We start from the raw sequence: 20,864 nt of genomic DNA, 5'->3' as shown, positions 1-20,864 counted from the left end.
CATATTTAAATGTTAATAGAAAAGAATCATTTTGAAGGAGAACAGTTGGATATGAAGATGAAAAAAGTCATTATTCATAGTGTGAGATTCCTGAGAAGTAGCAAGAAATAGAATTCAAGACAATGGGACTGCCCTGGTTATGAGGAAAGACATCTTAGAGCAGAAAGGAGTGGATGAGTTATATATGCAGACTTATTAAAAAAACAACAATTTATTTGAGAGAGAGCACACGTAAGCAGGGGGAGGGTCAGAGGGAGAGGAGAGAATTCTGAGACTCCACACCCAGTGCAGAGCCTAAGATGGGGCTTGATCCCATGACGCTGAGATCACCACCTGAACCAAAACAAGTCGGCTGCTCAGCTGCCACCCAGGTGTCCATGTATGTGGATTTCTTAGCTGGAAGTGATCCAAGGAGTTCCTCCCATATATTTCTTTGCCATCTCTCCCCACCAAAATAGGAAAGGCCATCTACTAAGAAAGAGGGGGAAGCAGGGGTTGAGGGTTTGAAAAAAATGAAGTCTGAACAGGTGAAGTCTGAAGTTGCAGATAAATGAATTCAGACACACTAAATTTTTGTGTGCTCCATCAAGTGCTCTGATACAGTCCCCAGACAGTGGGGTGTAATAAAGATAACATGTATATCTTTATACCTACTGCTTTTTCCCTTGTTTATGACTGTCTCTCCTCATAAACTGAGAGCATGTGCTACATTTTAATTGGCTTTGTGTCCCTAGCTCCTGACTTAATGCTTAATGGTTATATTTGTCAAATGTAAAGATGAATAAAGCTTCTATGTTTATTTGCAGTAAAAGCTAAATGAAATTTCCCCTAGCTGCTCTAAGTGCTTATTATCTACCTGGGATATTCAAAATGTATTATATCAATTTTTCTTGAAGATTTCTTATTTATTCATTTGAGAGTGAGTACAAGCAGGGTGGAGGGTCGGAGGGAGAGGGAGAAACAGGCTTCCCACTGAGCAGGGAGCCCAGCGGGGGATCAGTCCCAGGGTCCAGGGATCATGATCTAGGCTGAAGGCAGATCAGGCAGACTGAGACACCCAGGTGCTCCTGTTTTACATGTATTAGCTTATTTACGTTTTAAAATAACCCACTGAGATAGGCATTATAACTTTCCATTTTTTCAGATGAAAAGACAGAAGAACATATAGTAACTTTATCAGGTCTTACAAGAATTAAGATGCAGAGTTGGGATTTGATTACCAGATTACCAAATGGACCAAGGTCTGAATTCAGTACTGAATTGTACTGAATTTTCTGCAATAGCAGGAAAAGAATGGGTAAACACCATGGTAATTTTCAGAATTGTTTGGATAGGGACTAGACAAAATTGAAGGAGTTCCTTGTGCTTGCTTGCTCCTAGTTATTTCTAGCAACTAAAATCTGTATAATTGCTATTCAGGCAGAAGAAATATTATGTAATTATTTCCAATCAATGAACACAGCAACATCAGTAACCAAAAATACATTCTAATAATTTTGTACTATAGGTAGACTAAAACAACAGCCATTTACCTTTATGATTTGGATAGTTTCTTTGTAAAAACTTATTGAAGTTATTTCAATAAAGTACATGTTTAAAAACATTTCATCAATAGTATTAGTAAGTTGCCTCTGCTTCATAGTATGTAAAACTGATATCTGAAAATCCTACGAAGATCCATTTCAATATCTTATGTGTCAGATATCCAGATCTGATATCAGGTAAAACATCAAAAATGAAGAAATGACCACTCATCTGGCAAGGGATGAAATATCTTTCTTTCTGATAGGAAGCATTCTAAAACTCAGGTGTAATGAGGCAAATTTTTAAATTCCAAATCAGAAGGTGACTTTTAGAAGTAGTCCCTACAATCAGTTTGTCAAGAGAGGATGCACCATTATTGCAAACATTTACAGAATTCACGGCAATGTCATGTGGTTTACAGAGCTTGGTTTATATGCAGAACTCACCCTTAAGCTTACAATCTAGTGGAAAGATGGAGAAATGCAGATGGGACAAGGGCAATGACTGATAGTCTCCACAGACTGAAAATTGCCATAAATATAAGACAATTACAAAATAAGTTTATGGGGATGGCAAGGGTAGTAGACAGTACTGGACAAATTTGGCTTCCTGAATAGACAGAGATCTGGAAAATTCAAGGTACAAACAGTGGAATCGAGAACCACGACACAAACCAGACGCTATCTATCTACTGCCTCTTTACAGCTGGGCAGAACTGCAAAAAGAGGAACATGGGGACAGAACAGGAAAACAGACTTTTCAGTTCTCTAGCACCTCTGAGCACTCGTTAACTCCGACTGGAACGAGGTCACTAAACTTAAGTACCTTAAACAGCTATCCTATAACCACCCTAAATGGGCTCAAAGGAGGAAAAAGAAGTAAAAAAGTTTCTATGCACCAGTTATAAAAGTGGGACACCCTGAAGGCTGCAATGGGAGCTAATAGATTTGAGGCAGAATGTTAACTGTTTATGGAGGGAGTACTGTGCCAAGTATAAAGGTAACTGGTTGGAGATAGAAAATACCCATAAAAGCTAAGCTTTATGTTAATGAGTTGAACAAGGGGACAACTCATAAAAAAACAAGTACAGTAATATGGCAGGAGAAAATAGGCCTATGTTGATTCCTTCCCAACCCCACAATTATGAGCCAAAATGGGGAGGGTTTTTTTGTTTTTTTCAGGTAAGAAAATACCCTAAGCAGAATCCAAGACTTGAATATTTATCATTGATGATCATGTGTAAAGAGTGAAAAGGTAACTGTGTATAAAGGATGGGGTAGAGGTGGCTTACAAGGCTCAAAAAACAGGAATGGAGAAGACAGACGCTGAATGAATCATCAGGAAAGCAGATAACTGGAGATTGAGAGCATAACAAGGATATAGGTTTAAGTAGATCATTAAATATACTTTTGGTTATTAGGCATTTTAAACTGTTGGAGTAAAAAAATAGATGAGGAAGGAAATCTCAGTTAAGGTTAGAGTAACAAGGACTCCACCAGCCATACAAAACACGAGTACAACATGGACAGGGAAAACAGGACTTACCCCTTTGCAGAGTAACAAAAGAAAAATTAAAGTGGAAAAGGCTAAAAAATTCCTTCATGAATAAGACCGGAAGAACTGATGGTCTGGAAAAGCTAAGTAACCAGGAGTAAGCAGCGTATTTAGAGCTGCAAAATACAAAATCTGTGGCGAGGAGGCAGACACTGAGGCAAGAATATGGAAAGAGGTAGAATGGAAAGAACCATAAGGCAGGAATTTTCTTCACATTCAGCTGCCCTTATTCACAATTTAGCAGCTGTCATTTTTATAAACAGTACAACTTAACATGGACATTCTGAACCAAATTTGTCACTTTAGGGGCCTGAATTTAACAGGAATACTAAAAATTAATGGAATTGCTAGGTCAAGTCAGGGAAAAAATACTGTTTCTTTCTTTCTTGTATGTTGTTGCTGTGCTAGTTGAATATGCAATTTGACACCACAGTTGCTTCTGATCACACTGGGATACACACTTGACAAATCTTTATTTAAAAAATCTTCCTTTAATTTAGGAACTTGGATTATCGTAAGGCTGTCAATGTGCATCCTGATTTTGTTTAAAGGGATCTTTTATTTCCGTACTTCTATTTTTAAAAAATACTTTATTAGTGTGCTTATTTTTTAAAGGTTTGTAGATAAACTTATTTTTTTTTTTTACTTTTTATTTTTTTAAAGTACAAGTCATTTATTTCTAAGCCATGCCTGATGTGGGACTTGAACTCATGACCCCAAGATCAAGAGTCGTATGCTCCACCAACTAAGGCAGCCAGGCAAACCAAGGTGCTTATTTATTACAGAGTAAGTAATTTTCTACTTCAAACGTCCAAAACATCAAGTTTGTTACACATGGATTTACTAGTTTGGGACTACTGGAACAAAAAACGTCTGGGTAAATTTTCCTTTCCTAGTCATAGTAAATTACTGGCTGACATTTAATGAGTTTTGCTAAGGTATAAAACAATCAAGAAGTAAAAAGGTGCAAACATTTAGATACCCTGAACTTCAAAATAGTCCACAATGGAACCTTTATACTTATAATTCTAACTGAACTTTATACTTGAGGTAAATAATTCATCAAGCCTCAGAAATCAACAACTGGTAACTGACTCTGATTGAACCTAAACTGGCCTGTTTATAGCTTACCATCTTAATTCGACTTTAAAAACTCAAAAAGAAAACTAGAAAACTCAGGCAAGCTTCTACAAAGTGTTAGCCATTCCTCAACATACAGTTAGAAGAAGGTATATCAACACTTTATACATTGATTCATGAATTTAAATGAACTGTTCTAGAACAATAGTTGAAGCATACCTTCCAGTGGTATGGGAATTGAGATCTGGGTCTACCCTTAGTAGCTGTGTGACCCTGGACAAGTCGCCTCTTGGGAATCATTTAAAGGGGAGGGTTAAGACAGACTATTTACATTCTGAAATTCATGGATTCCTATGATTCTCTAAAGCGGTTATGTTCATGCATTTTGGGAGGAAGATGGTCCAGAGCTTTCATTAAATTCTAATAGTCCAAAAGCAAACATGCAATATATTAGGGGATCACTTCTAAATTGCTCCAGGGTCTAAAGACTGTTCTCCTTTCTGCTAGACAGAACTCTTAAGATGGATCCCAAGATTCCCTGATGCATGTGACCTTTATAATCCCCTTCCCTCAAGTGTGGGCAGGATCTGTGAATATGATAGATATTACAGGTTACAGTATAAGACAAAGAGGAAGGGATTTTGCAGGTGTAATTAAAGTACTAATCAGTTTGGCTTTGAGATCATCAACAGGGTATTATCCTGGGTGAGCCTGACTTAATCAGGTAAACCCTCAAAAAAAGAGGGTTTAGGGCCTTCTCCAAAATCTGATTCTCCTGCAGGCTTTGAAGCAGCAAGCTGCCTTGAGTTCTACAGCTGCCAAGAAACGGATTCTGCATATGAGCATGGAAGAGGACCCCGAGCTTCTGAGGCTGTGGCTCTGGCTGAAACCTTGACTGCAGCCTTGTGAGGTCTTGAGCACTGGATCTAGCTAAGCTGTACCTGGGCTCCTGGCCTGTGGAAACTGTGAAATAATAAATATATGTTGGTTTAAGCCATAAGTTTGTGGTAATTTGTTATATAGCAACAGAATATATATCACTTCTTAAAATACAAAGCTTAGCTTAATCTCTTTTTTTTCTCGAGGGAACTGAGGCAATGGAGAATCCAAATAGGGTGATCCATAAATTATATTAATGTTACAATAAAGCCCATCATTTAACAATGCAATGATACCTTTAAAGAAACAAAAAAACCCTATGAAATGCAGTTACCAGGTAAGCCTAAACTAAAAGTTAAAAAATCTTCCAGGTGTATTTTTCATGATTAGTCTATAGTTTTAATTATAGCAATGTTCTGGTTTTGGTTCAGAGTAATGTGGAAAGTACTAATTCTATCATGACACAAAATAGGAAGGAAAAAAATATCTTTAAAGATGTATTTTAGACAAGGGCTACTCACACATTTGTAATAGAACATTCTTATTTTTATACAACTTGAGAAGGGCTCAGTGCTCCAAAAAAAGCAGTTTAAGGCATGAAAAGTCAAGAACATTAAGCTTATTAAAGGCTTACTATTCCATTTTTCCCCTCCTCACAAATAATGCTCTATGTTAAAAATGAATCAAGTTTCTTGATTATGTTTAAATCCGTTAATTGGGGTGAACTGTTAACTATGCTGAAACAATTTCAGAAAATAAAAAATCCCTCTAAGAATTCTATTACAAAATTAATGTCTTATATGAGACCATAGGTAAAAATGAAATATTTAGACCATCAGGTAGCCCTTGTATTCACAGATGTTATCATCCACAACTAGGATGTATTATAGGGTTAACTATTTTATGAAATCATTTAGCCTATTATAACCTTACTGGCTTACTTTGAGCCAGATCTATTTACTAAGAAACATGGATCATACAAAATACTGTCATGTTCAACTTCTGTTAATTTAAACCTTCTGTAAAAAAACAAGCTTTGTATGTAATCTGCCATTTGCTCAAGTTACAGTAATATGTAAAATACAGTTTAAGTAGTCTCTCTCAGTCCATATAGCTGGAAGAATAAAGGAAGGTCAAAATCTTGGGCTGGACAGGGAGAAAGCAGAAACAAAGATAGTGTCACCTGAACAGATCCAGTGGGTTAGAATAATAATATGTGTATACTGCAAGTACAGAACTTAAATTTCTTATTATACTGGTTCTAGATCAAAAAGCTCAAGGGCGATCTAAAATAAGCCATTGAGTCATACTCAACTTTACATTTATATATATATATTAATATACATTAATATATATATATTAAAATCCAAACAGCACACACACACACCCCATGTAAAACATTGCTTTAAGTTTTAATGTTTATTTCCCCAAGACAGCCTAGCCTGCATTCTACTTGGATAAATTTTACAAGCTAGTTTTCTGCTGCTTCTAGTTTTAAACTTTAACCATGTTTCTGATGACAAGGAATGCTGCAAAAATACTCTAGTTCAACAAAGAGTTATGATCACAAAATAATTTTTATCCATTCTACAGTGTTTCAGAATTACCAGTTGATTTTTAAACACAAAGTAGATATAGATGCTAATGGTGGCTAATCTGGTATGTTTCTTATAGCAAACTGTTGTTCATGCAACACTTGTGCTCAAAGGGGAAGGCACAGGATTTCCTACAATGAGCCACCTTATAAAGAGTTCTTTTTGTACAAATTAATTTATGTCACATTTAATTTAGTGTGCATAACCTCAAAACTGAGGTATTATTCCAATTTATAAAAACCACTTGCATAACTTTTATGCAAGTTTTAAAAATACAAAGTTTTCTCCCTAAAGTGGCTCAAAATAGATTGTTCATGGCTGCCTACATCTAAGATAAAAAGATTCTAAAACAATTGAACAGATTAGGCATATTATTAAAGGTGTTCAAACCATTACTTGATTTGTACATCTACTCAAACCTCTTCATCGGTCTTTATTCAGCAGTACATATGCACCAAATTCCATTTTAGAAGTTTCCATATCATTTTCATAGAAAACAAAGTTTGAAAACAAGTAACATTTAAACACAGCACGGTATTATTCTACCACAACTGAAACTTTTTTCTTCTTCTTCTTTACAGGACTCAACAAAATCTAAAAATGAACTATGCTGTAGATTTACCTCATGCAAAGATCTTTATGTTATCTCTGAAAATGAAAAGGATGGCTTTTTAAAGCACATTTTACTGTTTTATACTATTATGGCAACTTGTGTACTGCAACACAGTCTATTTTGAGGGAAATTTATGATTTTTTTCATGCAAAAATCTACACAAATTAGTTTTGATGATATGGAAAGCTTTTCATAGCATCAAACATTCATCTGGTGCAAATGCACAGGGAAACCTTCCTGAAAAGTTTTCTGACTTGAGAAGCAACTAAAAAGCCATACTAGGTAAAGTAAATAAAAACTAAAAAGAAAAAAAAAAAAAGGAGGGGGTTGGGTAGAGGGAAGAGGGGGAATAGAAAACACAGGCTGCAGAGTAAACCAATGTCTGCTGCTAAACCGGTCTTTGTTTTCATGTCCAGTGTACATTAACACTTAAGATCTCACTTTGATGATTTACTAGGTTTGTTATCAGCCCCCTGAAGGCGAATCAAGCTTGCATGCGTTCACATACAGCACCACAACCATACTCTCGTACACAGTCACTCCAGGACTAGGAGTCTGCTTCATGAGTGAAGAGCCCTAGATTTGAAAGATGAACCTGACTCCCTATCACTGAGCCAGACATTCATTCAACATTGTCCACTCACACATTGCTTCATAGCAAGGCCTGGGCTCGTTTTCCTTTGACTTATATGGGCATCATATCCTCTTTTATGCTTACAAGGCTTGAAGATGACAGTACTGCACTTTCCCCTCAATTGATACAGAGTAAGTCAATGTTCCTTCTCAGGCACTGAAGATCTGTGACCTGTAGCCCTTTTTACTTTGAACAACCTAAATAAGCATTCATGTAAAGTTTTCGTTACATTTTGCCACTCATTCTCACTCGCACCCACTCGCCATCTTGACCTCATTTGGGCATTTTCTGTGATTCCAAATGAAATCTTCACATTTTCTTTCCCGATTTAATGCAGCAGCAGATCCCATGAGCCAAGCTTGATGGATCAAACCTTTTTATATATATGTATATATATATATATATCTCAGTGCTGCATTGTACCTAACTTCCACAACATCTTTCTAAAACTGGAACCCTTCTGTTGGTACGTTGGCAGATGAATTGAAACCAAATGTTCCACCTTGTATTGCCTCTGGAACAAGGCTAGGATCTTCATCAATCTAAGAAAAAAGAAAAAGTAAGTGATAATTAGTTTTAAAGGTTACATAAATAACACTATAGAAATATTATTTCAAAAAAAAAAGTACAAAAGAAATGAGAGCCAATTGTCCTACCATTTCTTAGGAAGCTGAAACCTTTTGTAAAGGCTTTGTCTTAAAGAACACTTGAAATGAGAGGGAACTTGAGAATATGCATGAAAGGTATCTTCCAAAAGAGTGAAATACAAGTATTGAATTGGAGATGGTCCTACATCTCACACTGAGAGGATACGCATTATAATTTCCCTCTTACCTGGGCAAATAGATAAAAGCTGATGACATTAAAAAAACTTAATGCTGTCATTTCTGGAGAGTAATTGTAATCTTTAGTTATGTTTTTAGTAGCAATTGGAGACAAATGACATTTGGGCTTAAAACAGTAAAATAATAGCTGTGCTATAATGAATACATAATATTCTATATACCTTAAAGGTTCTTTTTTGAAATACCACAAAAATCACTGACCTACAGTATAGTTTATGCCAATCTTTTTTGATAATGTGGAAAAGTTTAGGGTGTGTATCAATTATTTTTTGTAAAGTTGAGAATCAGCAAAAAATCCACTGGTGGCTGGCTGTATCTATAATTTTCTAAGGAATAACTGCTTTTAGATTTACTTTTCCCAAGAAACAATACTAAAAATAAGTTAATACTTTAATTTCAACTACCATATACTGACAACATGAAGATATTTTTGTATGTTACACCTTACATTAATTAGTAACTTATCTTTCTTGACCATTTTTTTCCATTTTATGTATCTTCAAATTTATTTTTGGTCACCTACTAAAAATAACAGTGACAGTATCTTCAAATATGGAGACCTATTATCATAAAGGATTTATTACAGAATATACTAGTATCACTGTTTTTGTTTATAAACATGTTATGCTATTAACAATATAAAATTTGAGAACTATAAAGACACCTAGTGAAAATAAAGCCTGACTTGTCAAGTGTCAAAAAAAAAAAATCCTTATCATAACTCAATACCAAAACAAACAAAACAACAACAGAAAACCCAACCCAATTAAAAAAATGGGCAAAAGACCTGAACAGACATTTCTCCAAAAGATATATGAAAGGTGATTAGGTAAATAAAAAAACACTCATCACCACCAGTAATTAGGGCAATGCAAATTAAAACCACAATGAGGTATTACCTCATCTCTGTTAAAATCGCCATCATTAAAAAGATAAGAGTTAACACATGCTAGTGTGGACAAGGAGAAAAGGGAAATCATGTGCATTGTTAGCGGGTTTGTAAATTAGTACAGCCACTTTAGAAAATAATATGGAGGAAAACTCAAAAAAATTACAAATAGAACTACCATGTGATTATTCAGCAATTCCACATTTAGGAATATATATATATATTTAAAGATTTTATTCACTTATTCATGAGAGGTAGAGACATAGGCAGAGGGAGAAACAGGCTCTATGCAGGGAGCCCGATGGGGTACTTGATCCTGGGACTCTAGGATCACGCCCTGGGGTAAAGGCAGGTGCTAAACCGCTGAGCCACACAGGGATTCCCCACTTTTAGGAATATATTTCAAAGGAAATGAAAACACTAACTCGAAAAGACATCTCCACCCCTATGTTCACAGCAGTATTATTTACAATACCCAAAGCATGGAAATAGCCTAAATGTCCACTAACAGAAGAATGGATAAAGAAAATGTGGTATACACACACAGGATAATATTATAAAGACTTAAAGGAAACCGCCCTGCAATTTGTAACAACATGTATAAACAGTGAGGGGGTTTAATGCTTAAGATGAGTAAGTCAGAGAAAGACAAATAATGTCTGATCTAACTTGTATGTGGAATCTTAAAAAACCCAAAAAATAACCTCATAGGAAAGATCAAACTGATGGTTACCATAGGTAGAGGGTGGAGGCAGAGCAAAGTGGAAGAAGGTGTTCAAAGGGTAAAAACTTCCATTTATAAGATTTAAAAAAAAGATATTTTACAAGTAAACTTTTCAGCATTCCTAAAAAATAAAAAACACCTCATTCTATTTTTAACTTTTAATGGCAAAAAGTTTGTAAAAAACAAAAAAAATCCTTGTATTTTTTGCCCTTAAAACTAATACTACTACTTAACATCCTAGGGACTTTAAAATATTACAATATGGGATGCCTGGGTGGCTCAGTGGTTGAGTGTCTGCTTTTGGCTCAGGGTGTGACCCCGGTCCCGGGATCAAGTCCCTCGCTTCCCGCAAGGAGCCTGCTTCTCCCTCTGCCTTTCTAGTCTAGTCTCTGTCTTTCTTTGTGTATCTCTCATGAATAAATAATAAAATCTTTAAAAAAACAAAAAATTAAATTTTACAATATTTATGTTTCTGAAAGTGACATTATTTTAATCCCATTCTAAAAATGTATGTCCTAGCTTATATTATTTCTAGACTTATGTTTATACAAAAAACTAAGAAAACTTTAAATACATCATCTGAAGAGAAGAACTGATCAATGATCTCATAGGCCAATTTGTAGATGTCTTCATTTTCATGATTCTGAAGTTGTTCAATTTTCTCCAGTCCTGCAAGAAATTTTATGAAGTGAAAACAATGGTAATATTTAAAATGTAAGAACAAAAAATTTACAATAACCTTGGGACCACATAATCCCAATTTTTGGCAAATCTATGACTTTTGGGACTCTATTCTAAAGATGAATCTTAAAAATAAAAAGGTTTAATGCACAAAGATATAGCATATTTATCTTAAAAGTTAACATCCTGAGTGTTTAAATGTATATAAATGTTTAAGCAAGCAATGGGACACCTCTCTATTCAGAATATTATATAACCAATGTTTATAAGGAATAATATGGATTATTTTTGTTTGTTATTAAGTTAAAAGCAGATTCTTTCTACTTTCTAGCTAGCCTCTGCCAGGTTTTTCTAATGAGCATGTATAAAAATAATGAAAATACTGGCGATTAATATATATGAATGTTAAGACATCTGTTAAGTATTATGGAAAATGATCAAGATCAAAGCATTTCAGGGGAAAGAGGAATTGTTCCTATAAACGTAAGTTTATTAAATCACAGGCAGAAACATTAAAAAGAATATATAAACATAACTGATTTGCAAATTACATCTTGTTTCGTTTTATAGGACTAATAATTTTAAGGCTTCTGAAGTAAAGTGAAACTGCCCTTTCATGAGTGTTCTTCCTTCATCTATTCCTTACATGGGAGAAGTTGCTTTGGGCTCATTTCTCACTCTACACATTCTACTTAGCGGGCTCAAACTTTCAGTAAAAAAGAATTTAGACAGGGGTGCCTGGCTGGCTTGGTACTTAGTGGAGCATGCAACTCTTAATCTCGGGATTGTGGGTTTGAGCCCCATGATGAGTCTGGGGATTGCTTAAAAATAAAATCTTAAACAAAAGAATTAAGCCACTATAATAAGGTGAGGACTTTTTTCTGAGCTTCAGAAGCATAAAATTAAAATGCCTGCGTGATAATTCCACCAGATATTTCATGGGTATGTAATGCTCAAAATGTCCAAACATAATTTATTACTTGCCTTTCTTCAATTAAACTATTTATTCTACTGTATTCTTACTTGATGATAATAAACAACTTGAAATCTGAGAGAAAGCCTAATAAGTTCCCCTTAATACTCTATCATCAAATCTGTTCAAAAACCTGTAAGACTATCCATTCCTTGAATCCTGTCATCATTTATTGTGGCCCCTATCACTATATACTTTCCTAACTGGTTCCTGCCTCTTATCTCCAATGGTCCCATTTCCCTGATATCCTTGCTCCATTTAAACATACCAATCCCTCAGATAAAATCTTTAAATGATTTGTAATACCCTGGGGCAGAATTCATTGGGAGTGCTTATAAGATACAGATTCTTGGCCTTACCTGCAGTGATGAAGGCAAGGCTCAGATCTGTATTTTAATTTTAATATATAAAAATTACATTTTTAATAATTAAAATGTTTACATGGGAAAAAACAGTAAAAACTTTTAAACTATATTAACTATTTTCTGGTACTCAACTTCCTAATTAGGTTCTCTAACTATTCTCCATCTCCTATTCCTAACTTGATAGTTATGAATTATTTTCTGTTGCTCTATTTGTTACTTCAGTAACTTTAAAAATACTTCTTTCTTTCAAGCCTCTGAACTCCTCCATTAAGCAAATTGAAGATATGGTCCTCCTACTCTTAAGTTACTTCTCCTTTCATTTACTTCTCCACATCTGTCAGAAATCCTTTCCTTTTATGCTTATCCAGGTTGGTAACATTTACATTTTGTTCCACAGCTACAATTGAGACTACCATGTTCTATCTACATGGTTAATTCTAAAAGCTGAAAGTTAAGACATGCTATTTACATTCTGGGTGGCCCTGGCACAGAATCAGATTTGGGAACTACAGCCTTACAGAATAAAGAATCTGCTGTGCTACAAAGCTTGTAAGACGGCAGGGGCCTGGTTACTGGTTGTATCTCCAACCTCATCTTTAGGCAGTGTCTACCCCATACTTTGTGATTCAGCAACACTGAACTACTTATATAATTTGCTGAATTCTAGATCTCACCTCAGACTTTGCTCATGGTGTCTCTGCCTGGAACACCTTTCATCCCTTTTTACTTTATTAATCCTTATTCATCTCTCAAAATCCAGCTCAGGTGTCACTTCCTGCTTCTTCCAGGATGGATAAGGTATTTCATTTTGTTGTACATTTCTATTAGGGTAATTAGCACATTAAATCAGTTCATATTTATCTCCATGACTAGACTACATGCCTTGAGGGAAAGGACTGTGTCTTGTTTACCACTGTTTTCCCAGTACCTTAGCACAGTGCCTGTTTCAAATACAGGGCAGCAATTCAGTTACCTAAGCATATGCAAGAAGCTGAGCAGGACTGTACATATAGAATATAGTATTTACTTTATTCTGTTACTTGATAATCTAAGACAGAAAAATACAGAGGTGCTACATTAGTCAGAAAATAAAAAGTAGTTACAAAAAGAACATTAAAACTGTGAAATAATAGCTTGTAATACACTTGCCTCCACATTCTTCTATAAGATTGGCTATGGTTTCCGCCTCATCTTCAGCCATTTTTAATATATTACTTAGTCCATCAAGTACTACTTGCACAACCTGTGCATCTTTTACAGTCAGCAAGTTGCAAAAAGGCGGAATAACATTTTGCTGGATTAGATAGGCCACCTGAAGAAGAAAAACACCATGATATAATAAACATCAGTGAACTGTGCGCACCATATGATCACACTGAAATAATTTTGACTTTAAAGTTTGAGTATAGAAACATGACCTCATTTTTCACGTTATGTTAGACTACATTAGGTAATTTTATTATTTTCTTGTTAGATTATTTTACTATGAGATTCCTTCCTTTAATGTAATGTTTACTTTTCTTGAACTTCGGAAAAAACAAGTGAAAATGAAGAAATCACTTAACCTCATGTGAAACATCTGCCGTAAGGAATACTTTCTTCAAAGATGCTTTCCTCCACTTTAAGATTAAGAAATTCTGACATCTGTAAAGGCTGGATGATGTTTTTTTAAGGGAACCATTGTTCAACATAATAGTATCCAATGTGAGAATGCTATATCATTTAGAATCCTCAAATACCTGGCTACTTTCTTTTTTTTTTTTTGCAGATGAGTATGTTTATTCACATATTAGCATGGATAGGTCACTCTCATTGAACTAAGAAGCAGAATTTGAAATGGAAACAGGCCACAGTATAGAAATCTAAGTGTTACTTTGGGGGGAAGGGTATAATTGACATACACTATTATATCAGTTTCAGGTGGACAACATGATTCAAAAGTTGTTATGTATTGCAAAAAAGCACCACAATAAGTACAGTTAACATCTGTCACGATATTTATAAAAATATCTGTCACGATATTTATAAAAATATCTTTTTCTCAAAAGTTTTTGTAAACTAAGATTTACTCTCAGTAACTTTTAAATATGCATTACAGTATTATTAACTATAGGCACCGTGGTGTATATTATATTCCCATAATTTATTTTATAACCATAAGTCTATTACCTTTTGGCCACCTTCACCCATTTCATCCACCCACTCCACCCCTGGCACCTAGCACTGTGCTGTTAGCTATGAGCTTAGGTTTTTCTTTTTGTTTTTAGCCCACATGTGAGGGCACCTGGGTGACTCAACAGTGCAGCATCTGTCTTTGGCTCAGGTCGTGATTCCAGGGTGGTATGGAGGAGAGTAGCCCTCCAAGTCTCGCAACAGGCTCCAGGCAGGGAGCCTGCTTCTTCCTCTGCCTGTATCTCTGACCTGGCTACTTTCAATTCACTATTCAACTGGTTCTATAATATTTTCATAATATTTTTCTTTCATTTTTATATTTTGTTATATTGTCATTTCCATGTACTATATATTTATATTCTGCTCTCTATTCATATTTAAGTGGATTCATTGCTCACCATCAGTCTATAGCTTATTTGTGACAATTATCAGCTTATTGTTTATTAGCTCTAAATTCACTCTTTTTACCTTATCTGTGAAATTTATCTGGAATCTTTTATTTTTATTTTTTTTAAAGATTTTATTTATTTATCCGTGAGTGACAGAGAGAGAGAGAAAGAGGGAGAGGGGCAGAGACACAGGCAGAGGGAGAAGCAGGCTCCATGCAGGGAGCTTGACGTGGGACTCGATTCCAGGACCCCAGGATCAGGCCCTGGGCTGAAGGCGGCGCTAAACCACTGAGCCACCCGGGCTGCCCTAGTTCGAGCCTTTTGGTTTACATTAGTTCCTTGCTTTGTTTGCTGCTGGTAAATTTTTGTTGTTGATGTTCATCTGTTATGAGATCTGTGATGTTGTTTCATTCTATTAAGCTAAAAAGTCCTGTTTTTTCCCTAATACTGTTAAAAACCAAATATATTTTGACTACATATGTTTTGATCTTACCATGGATTAGAAAATTTTTGTAGGCCAAGATGGTATAAAGAGAACACTTCTCATCTATGAAATGTAACCTAAGGAAGTCAAGGTAACACTTTTATGGGGGGGGGGGCGGGAATCACAGAATGCCTATTATCTTGCTATTATTTTAAATTATAATTTAACTGAAATCTAAATCTTAGAATTTAGAATTTTTATGTATGTTATTTTACCAGTTCTGAGAAATAAGTAAGAGTTGAACTTACTTGATCTTTCCTCCCACTAATTGTTAAGTTACTTATGGCCCAAGCAGCTTCTTTCTGGGTGCCAAAATCCCCCTGTAAAAGCAAAGAATACAAATTGCAACACAGTGTAAACTGGGAAAAAAATGCTGTCTGAAATGATTTTCAACTGCTTATTTTCCCAAGTTTTTTCTAACCTTTCTATATGCATAATTTTTTACTTAAGAAAGGCTTCTGAATTCAATTTACCCTAAACAAATGTAGACTCCCCTTTGCAAACTCTCTTGGCAACAAAGTGACTTGGTATTACTGTTCAATTAAATCAGATTAAATGAAGTCAGTGATAAAATAAAAGTAGTCCAAAACTCAAAAAGGGGGGGGGGGAGAAGGAGAATGTACACTTCACTTTAATCAAAGAAATGTAACCTTTTAAACACAAAGTTTTAAAAATGTCCACCATTAATAAGATGATATAATAAAAACATCACCCTCCTATATTACCTTTCAAATATAAACTGAAAAAATATACTTAAAATCATTTAAAATCATATATGATTTAGTAATTTATTTAGTTATACATTTAATAATCATGAGGTTCTCAAAGTAATATTTAATAATCATATGAGGTTCTTAAATAATCATATGAGAATCTTTAAGAATTTACCAAGAAAATAATTTAAAACAAAGTAATATTTTCTTTCCTTCTAGATATTATCTTAGTAGTACATACTAGTCAAAAAGTAAAAGCAAGTAGAATTCTCAGCAGTGGAATAAATGACTAATTATGATGAATCTGCTGAATGGAATAATAACCAGTTGTTAAATACAAATTAGACTAGCAACCTGGGAAAACGCTTATAATTAAGAAAAAACTTATATGAGGAATAAAAATCAATATTGCAGTGTGATATCTATTTTTTTATATCAGACTGATACAATGTAAATACCTATCAGTGAGGCTGGCAGGATTGTAAAATGGTACAATCCTAACGGAGGGAGAGGTTATTATACGGCAAGATTTACATAAAGCCTATCTGCACATCCAATAATCCCAAATATAAACTGGTAAAATATTGAAAATATGCACCTTGAAAATAAGGTGCATATTTTTTTTTTACTTGGAAACCATATAGTGCTTTATATAACCAAAAACCCTAAACAAACAAAAAATACTAAAGTAATTTCCTCATATAATAAATAACCTAACTGTGTATCAACTTGGTGACTTAACCACACATACAAAAATTATGTATTACTATCCTCAAAGAAATCTTAAAACTGGAGTAGTCATGTTTAATGGCAATGTCAGCTTGCTATTTTGATAAATGTTGTATCTCAATATATATTTTAATCTTTTTAGAAAGACTTCCAGCATAAAAGATGAAAATATAAAAATCTAAGAGAATGTAAAAAGTTTATCCTAAATACCCAGTAGTATCTGACAGTTTCTATTCACTCATCATTTTTAAATTAATTATTTTTCGCGATTTGTATCTTATGAATTTTCATGTTCATGAAATTACTATATATTTTCTACTTTTTTTTCTTTTTTTCTTTTTTTAAAGTAGGCTCCATGCCCAATGTTGGGCTTAAGCTCATGACCCTGATGATCAAAAGTCACATGCTCTACTGACCAAGCCAGTCAGGTACCCCTATTTTCTATTTTCTAAAAACAAAGAAAACCATACACATTATCACCCATTTTGTTCACTCAGACCTAGAAACAGTGACAACCTTGTAGCAATCATCTTTCTTAGGACCTGAACTATAATTATAATTCTTAAATACCATCTGCTACCTAAAAAGGACATCACAGAGTTTAGGTCAGAAAATAGAGAAAATATGCTTAAGAACTGTGTCATATTCAACAAGTAGGAAGCTCTGAAAAACTATTGGGGTGATGTAAAAAAGACACAGACACTAAGTTTAAGAGATTCCCATTTGTTAGGGACAATCTGAGTGTTAGAAAAAATAACTACAATGGACTAAAACTTATAAAAAATACATAAAATCCATAATTTCCTAATGACTTTAAAAACTCCACCCTAGTATTCTTTTGAGGTTGTTAGGGAACCATGTTATTCTAAAAACAGAGATAATGGAACACCTGGGTGGCTCAGTCTATTAAACATGACTTTTCATCTCAGCTCAGGTCTTGGTATCAGGGTTGTGAGTTCAAGCCCCATGTGGAGCCTACTTAAAACACACACACACACATACCCCAAAACAAAAAACCACTACATGATAATGAGAATTTATCTTGCCTTTTTTTATATGAACCATATTTCAGAGTAAACCAATAGCTGATAACGAAAAAAACTTTTCACTGAAAAATCACAGTTAATAACATAAAGAATGACAGAAGGGCACTGAGGTGGGCACTTGATGGGATGAGCACTGGGTGTTATTTTATATGTTGGCAAATTGAACAACAATAAAAAATAAATATATTAAAAAAAAGTCGCACACACACCAAAAAAAAAGAATAACAGAATCAGAAAGTCAGCATTTTGCAGTTCCTGGTAAAATAAGGGATCCATTCAATGATCGCTAATGACTACCTGAAAACTAGTAGGCAAAGATTGATGGATAGGTTTATAACAATCAATTGATGTAGGCTCATAATACCTGAGAGCTCACTCATTAATCTGTACAGGACAGATGTAGGATATCTGGAGATACAGGACAAACAGTATGTATCTTCTGATGTGAATCATCAGGAAATGTAGAGTAGTGTATTAAAAGCCTTGCCTAAAAAATTGAACCAGATCTACCAGTTTGTTTACAGGAAGCTTAGTCTTTATTACCAGTTTGTAGAAAACATGGAGGGAAAGAAGACAAAGGTTTTACCTTCTCTTTAATGACAGGTCACCATTCAGAAAAAACCCTCTTTCTGTGATTGTGACATTTTATTTTTATTTTTTTTAAAAATAGTTTATTTATTTATTCATGAGAGACAGAAAGAGAGAGAGAGAGAGAGAGAGAGAGAGAGAGGAGAGAGAGAGAGGGAGAGACACAGGCAGAGGAAGAAGCAGGCTCCATGTAGGGAGCCTGATGTAAAACTCGATCCCGGGACTCCAGGATCACGCCCTGGGCCAAAGGCAGGCGCTAAACCACTGAGCCGCCCAGGGATTCCCCCAATTGTGACATTTTAAATGGTCTCTTTCCCAAATGTTAATGTAAGCATAAGAGAGGATACAGCATACGATTAAATAGCACACTTACTTGCTATCTGATTTTGGGCAATTTACTTGTCTATACCACAGTTTCTTTACCTGTCACAGGGGATAATTCTTAACCTCATGGAATTGCAGTATTATATAAAGTAATATATGTAGAATGATGAGAGTAGTATGTAAGCATTTATAATCAGCAGTATATGATATGATCTTGAATATTATCATCATTAGTAATGTTTTTTAAAAACAATAATGTCTTTTTTTTTAAGATTTTATTTATTTATTCATGAGAGACACACACACACAGAGAGAGAGAGAGAGAGAGAGAGATGCAAAGACACAGGCAGAGGGAGAAGCAGGCTCCATGCAGGGAGCCTGACGTGGGACTCGATCCCAGGTCTTGAGGATCACACTCTGGGCTACAGGCGGCGCTAAACCGCTGCACCCCCGGGGCTGCCCTAATAATGTATTTTTAATAAATACCAGGAAAATGGTAGTATTAGTAAAGGAATGATACCAAAGAAGAGTCAGGAGTTCCTGAAAAGAAATGTGTTTTTATATTTAAAAACTGTAATTTTTAAAGTTTTTACTTTAATATTAATTTACCATAGTATACATGCTACTGTATAGATTCTAATTAAACAGAGGCATATATTCACATAATTTGTTAAAATTTAAATCCTTTTCCTCTTACTCAGATATATATAAGATGTTTTCTTACCTTATCCAAAAGATGTATTATCATTGGTACAAGATTGGCATCAATTACTGCTTGAACCTGCTGCTGATTTCCTGCGGTGATGTTAGAGAGGAACCACACTGCTTCCTGCAGAACAAGACCCCTTCAATATTTCTCATTAAAAATTAAAATCTGCATCTGAACTAAATTCACTACATTTGTTACAATGTCCAAATGCTTTTTCATTATGGAATGAGTTCCAAAATAAAAATTTCAGGAATCTCAACTCATCTATCCTCCCCATCTTCCACATTTTCTTTGAACAAATTGTTAACGGCCCTAATTCAAGTCATAATGAGCTGACCCTTCTGAAGAATTCTTGAAAGCAATGTTCCCAAACATAAGACTCCAAAGAAGTTTGTCTAAACAAAATACTAAGGTATCCATGAGCTCCAATACAGATACAAATCCTAAAACTACTGTAAATGAGATTCAGCCTCCCCCTCACATAACGTGCTTTTTTCTCTATTCTACTGTGACCAAGAATTCTAGCCAAAGTTGGCAAATCTCAATTATCCATAATAATGGAGACGTGAAAATTGAAACAGTGGTTTTATAAGTATACTTATTTGTATGTCATTCACTGCACCATTTTTCTTAAGAGCTAACATAGAACCAGATGTTTGATTGCTTCATTGGTCTACCTTAATGATCTTTTTATGATACCCTTTACATTTTAGTGGTGCTTGCTGTTTTTGCCAAGATAATGGTAGTCAAGTGTTTCACAAGCTTCACTGATAATAAATGCACACTGAGATCAGTTAGCACAAAATAAGACAAAATATGTACCTCATATCCTATGTAGGTTATCACTGTAATTTACCAGACATAATAAGTTTATAATATTAATCAATACAAAGGGAAACATTTTCTCTAAAAAAAATTAGTAAACAAATTTTATTCCCAAAGCTATTAGTATTAGCTAGTATGAAGTGGGCTCTTTTGGATCAGATCACAGGACCATGTTTAATGAACCTGTTAGAGATTTTAGGGTGCTAGGCTACTTAGGTGAGCTGTTCTTGGGTTATAATCATCGGCAACGTTGTAATCAACAACCCATGTATTTCTACAACAGCCTCAGATGCACTCCAATATCAGCATCACCAGTCAGTGCCCCCTTTCAATAGCCTCCATGAGCACACAAACACAAACACACACACACATTCTATTAAGTATCTATAAAATATTAAGCTTAATTACTTAACTCACACGTTAAAATTTTCCAATCACACAACACTCAACACCCAATTATCTCTATTTCATCATTTCCAAGAGAGCCAAAATTGCAATGTTTACAACTAGTTTTATATACAGAAAATCA

The 20,864-nt window shown here is 34.7% G+C and overlaps 1 protein-coding gene and 1 non-coding gene across 3 annotated transcripts in view; both read right to left on the bottom strand.

The window, feature by feature from the left end:
• Nucleotides 1-6,437: 6,437 nt before the first annotated feature.
• Nucleotides 6,438-20,864, bottom strand: part of KPNA4 (karyopherin subunit alpha 4) — a 189,256-nt gene continuing 174,829 nt past the window's right edge. For both annotated transcript variants that reach the window (XM_041731501.1, XM_041731502.1), the window contains exons 13-17: nt 19,526-19,630; nt 15,650-15,721; nt 13,506-13,668; nt 10,912-11,006; nt 6,438-8,421 (exon numbers count right to left, since the gene is read on the bottom strand). In XM_041731501.1, the coding sequence (XP_041587435.1) occupies nt 8,323-8,421; nt 10,912-11,006; nt 13,506-13,668; nt 15,650-15,721; nt 19,526-19,630 (534 nt within the window). In that variant the 3' untranslated portion in view covers nt 6,438-8,322. The remainder of the gene's footprint in view (nt 8,422-10,911; nt 11,007-13,505; nt 13,669-15,649; nt 15,722-19,525; nt 19,631-20,864) is intronic.
• Nucleotides 20,486-20,814, bottom strand: LOC121477665. Its single transcript, XR_005984329.1, has one exon.

The sequence above is a fragment of the Vulpes lagopus genome, chromosome 17 (genome assembly GCF_018345385.1).
Source record: "Vulpes lagopus strain Blue_001 chromosome 17, ASM1834538v1, whole genome shotgun sequence".
Lineage (NCBI taxonomy): Eukaryota > Metazoa > Chordata > Mammalia > Carnivora > Canidae > Vulpes > Vulpes lagopus.
Note: the sequence above shows the minus strand (reverse complement) of the source record. Positions and strands in the feature narration are given on the sequence as shown.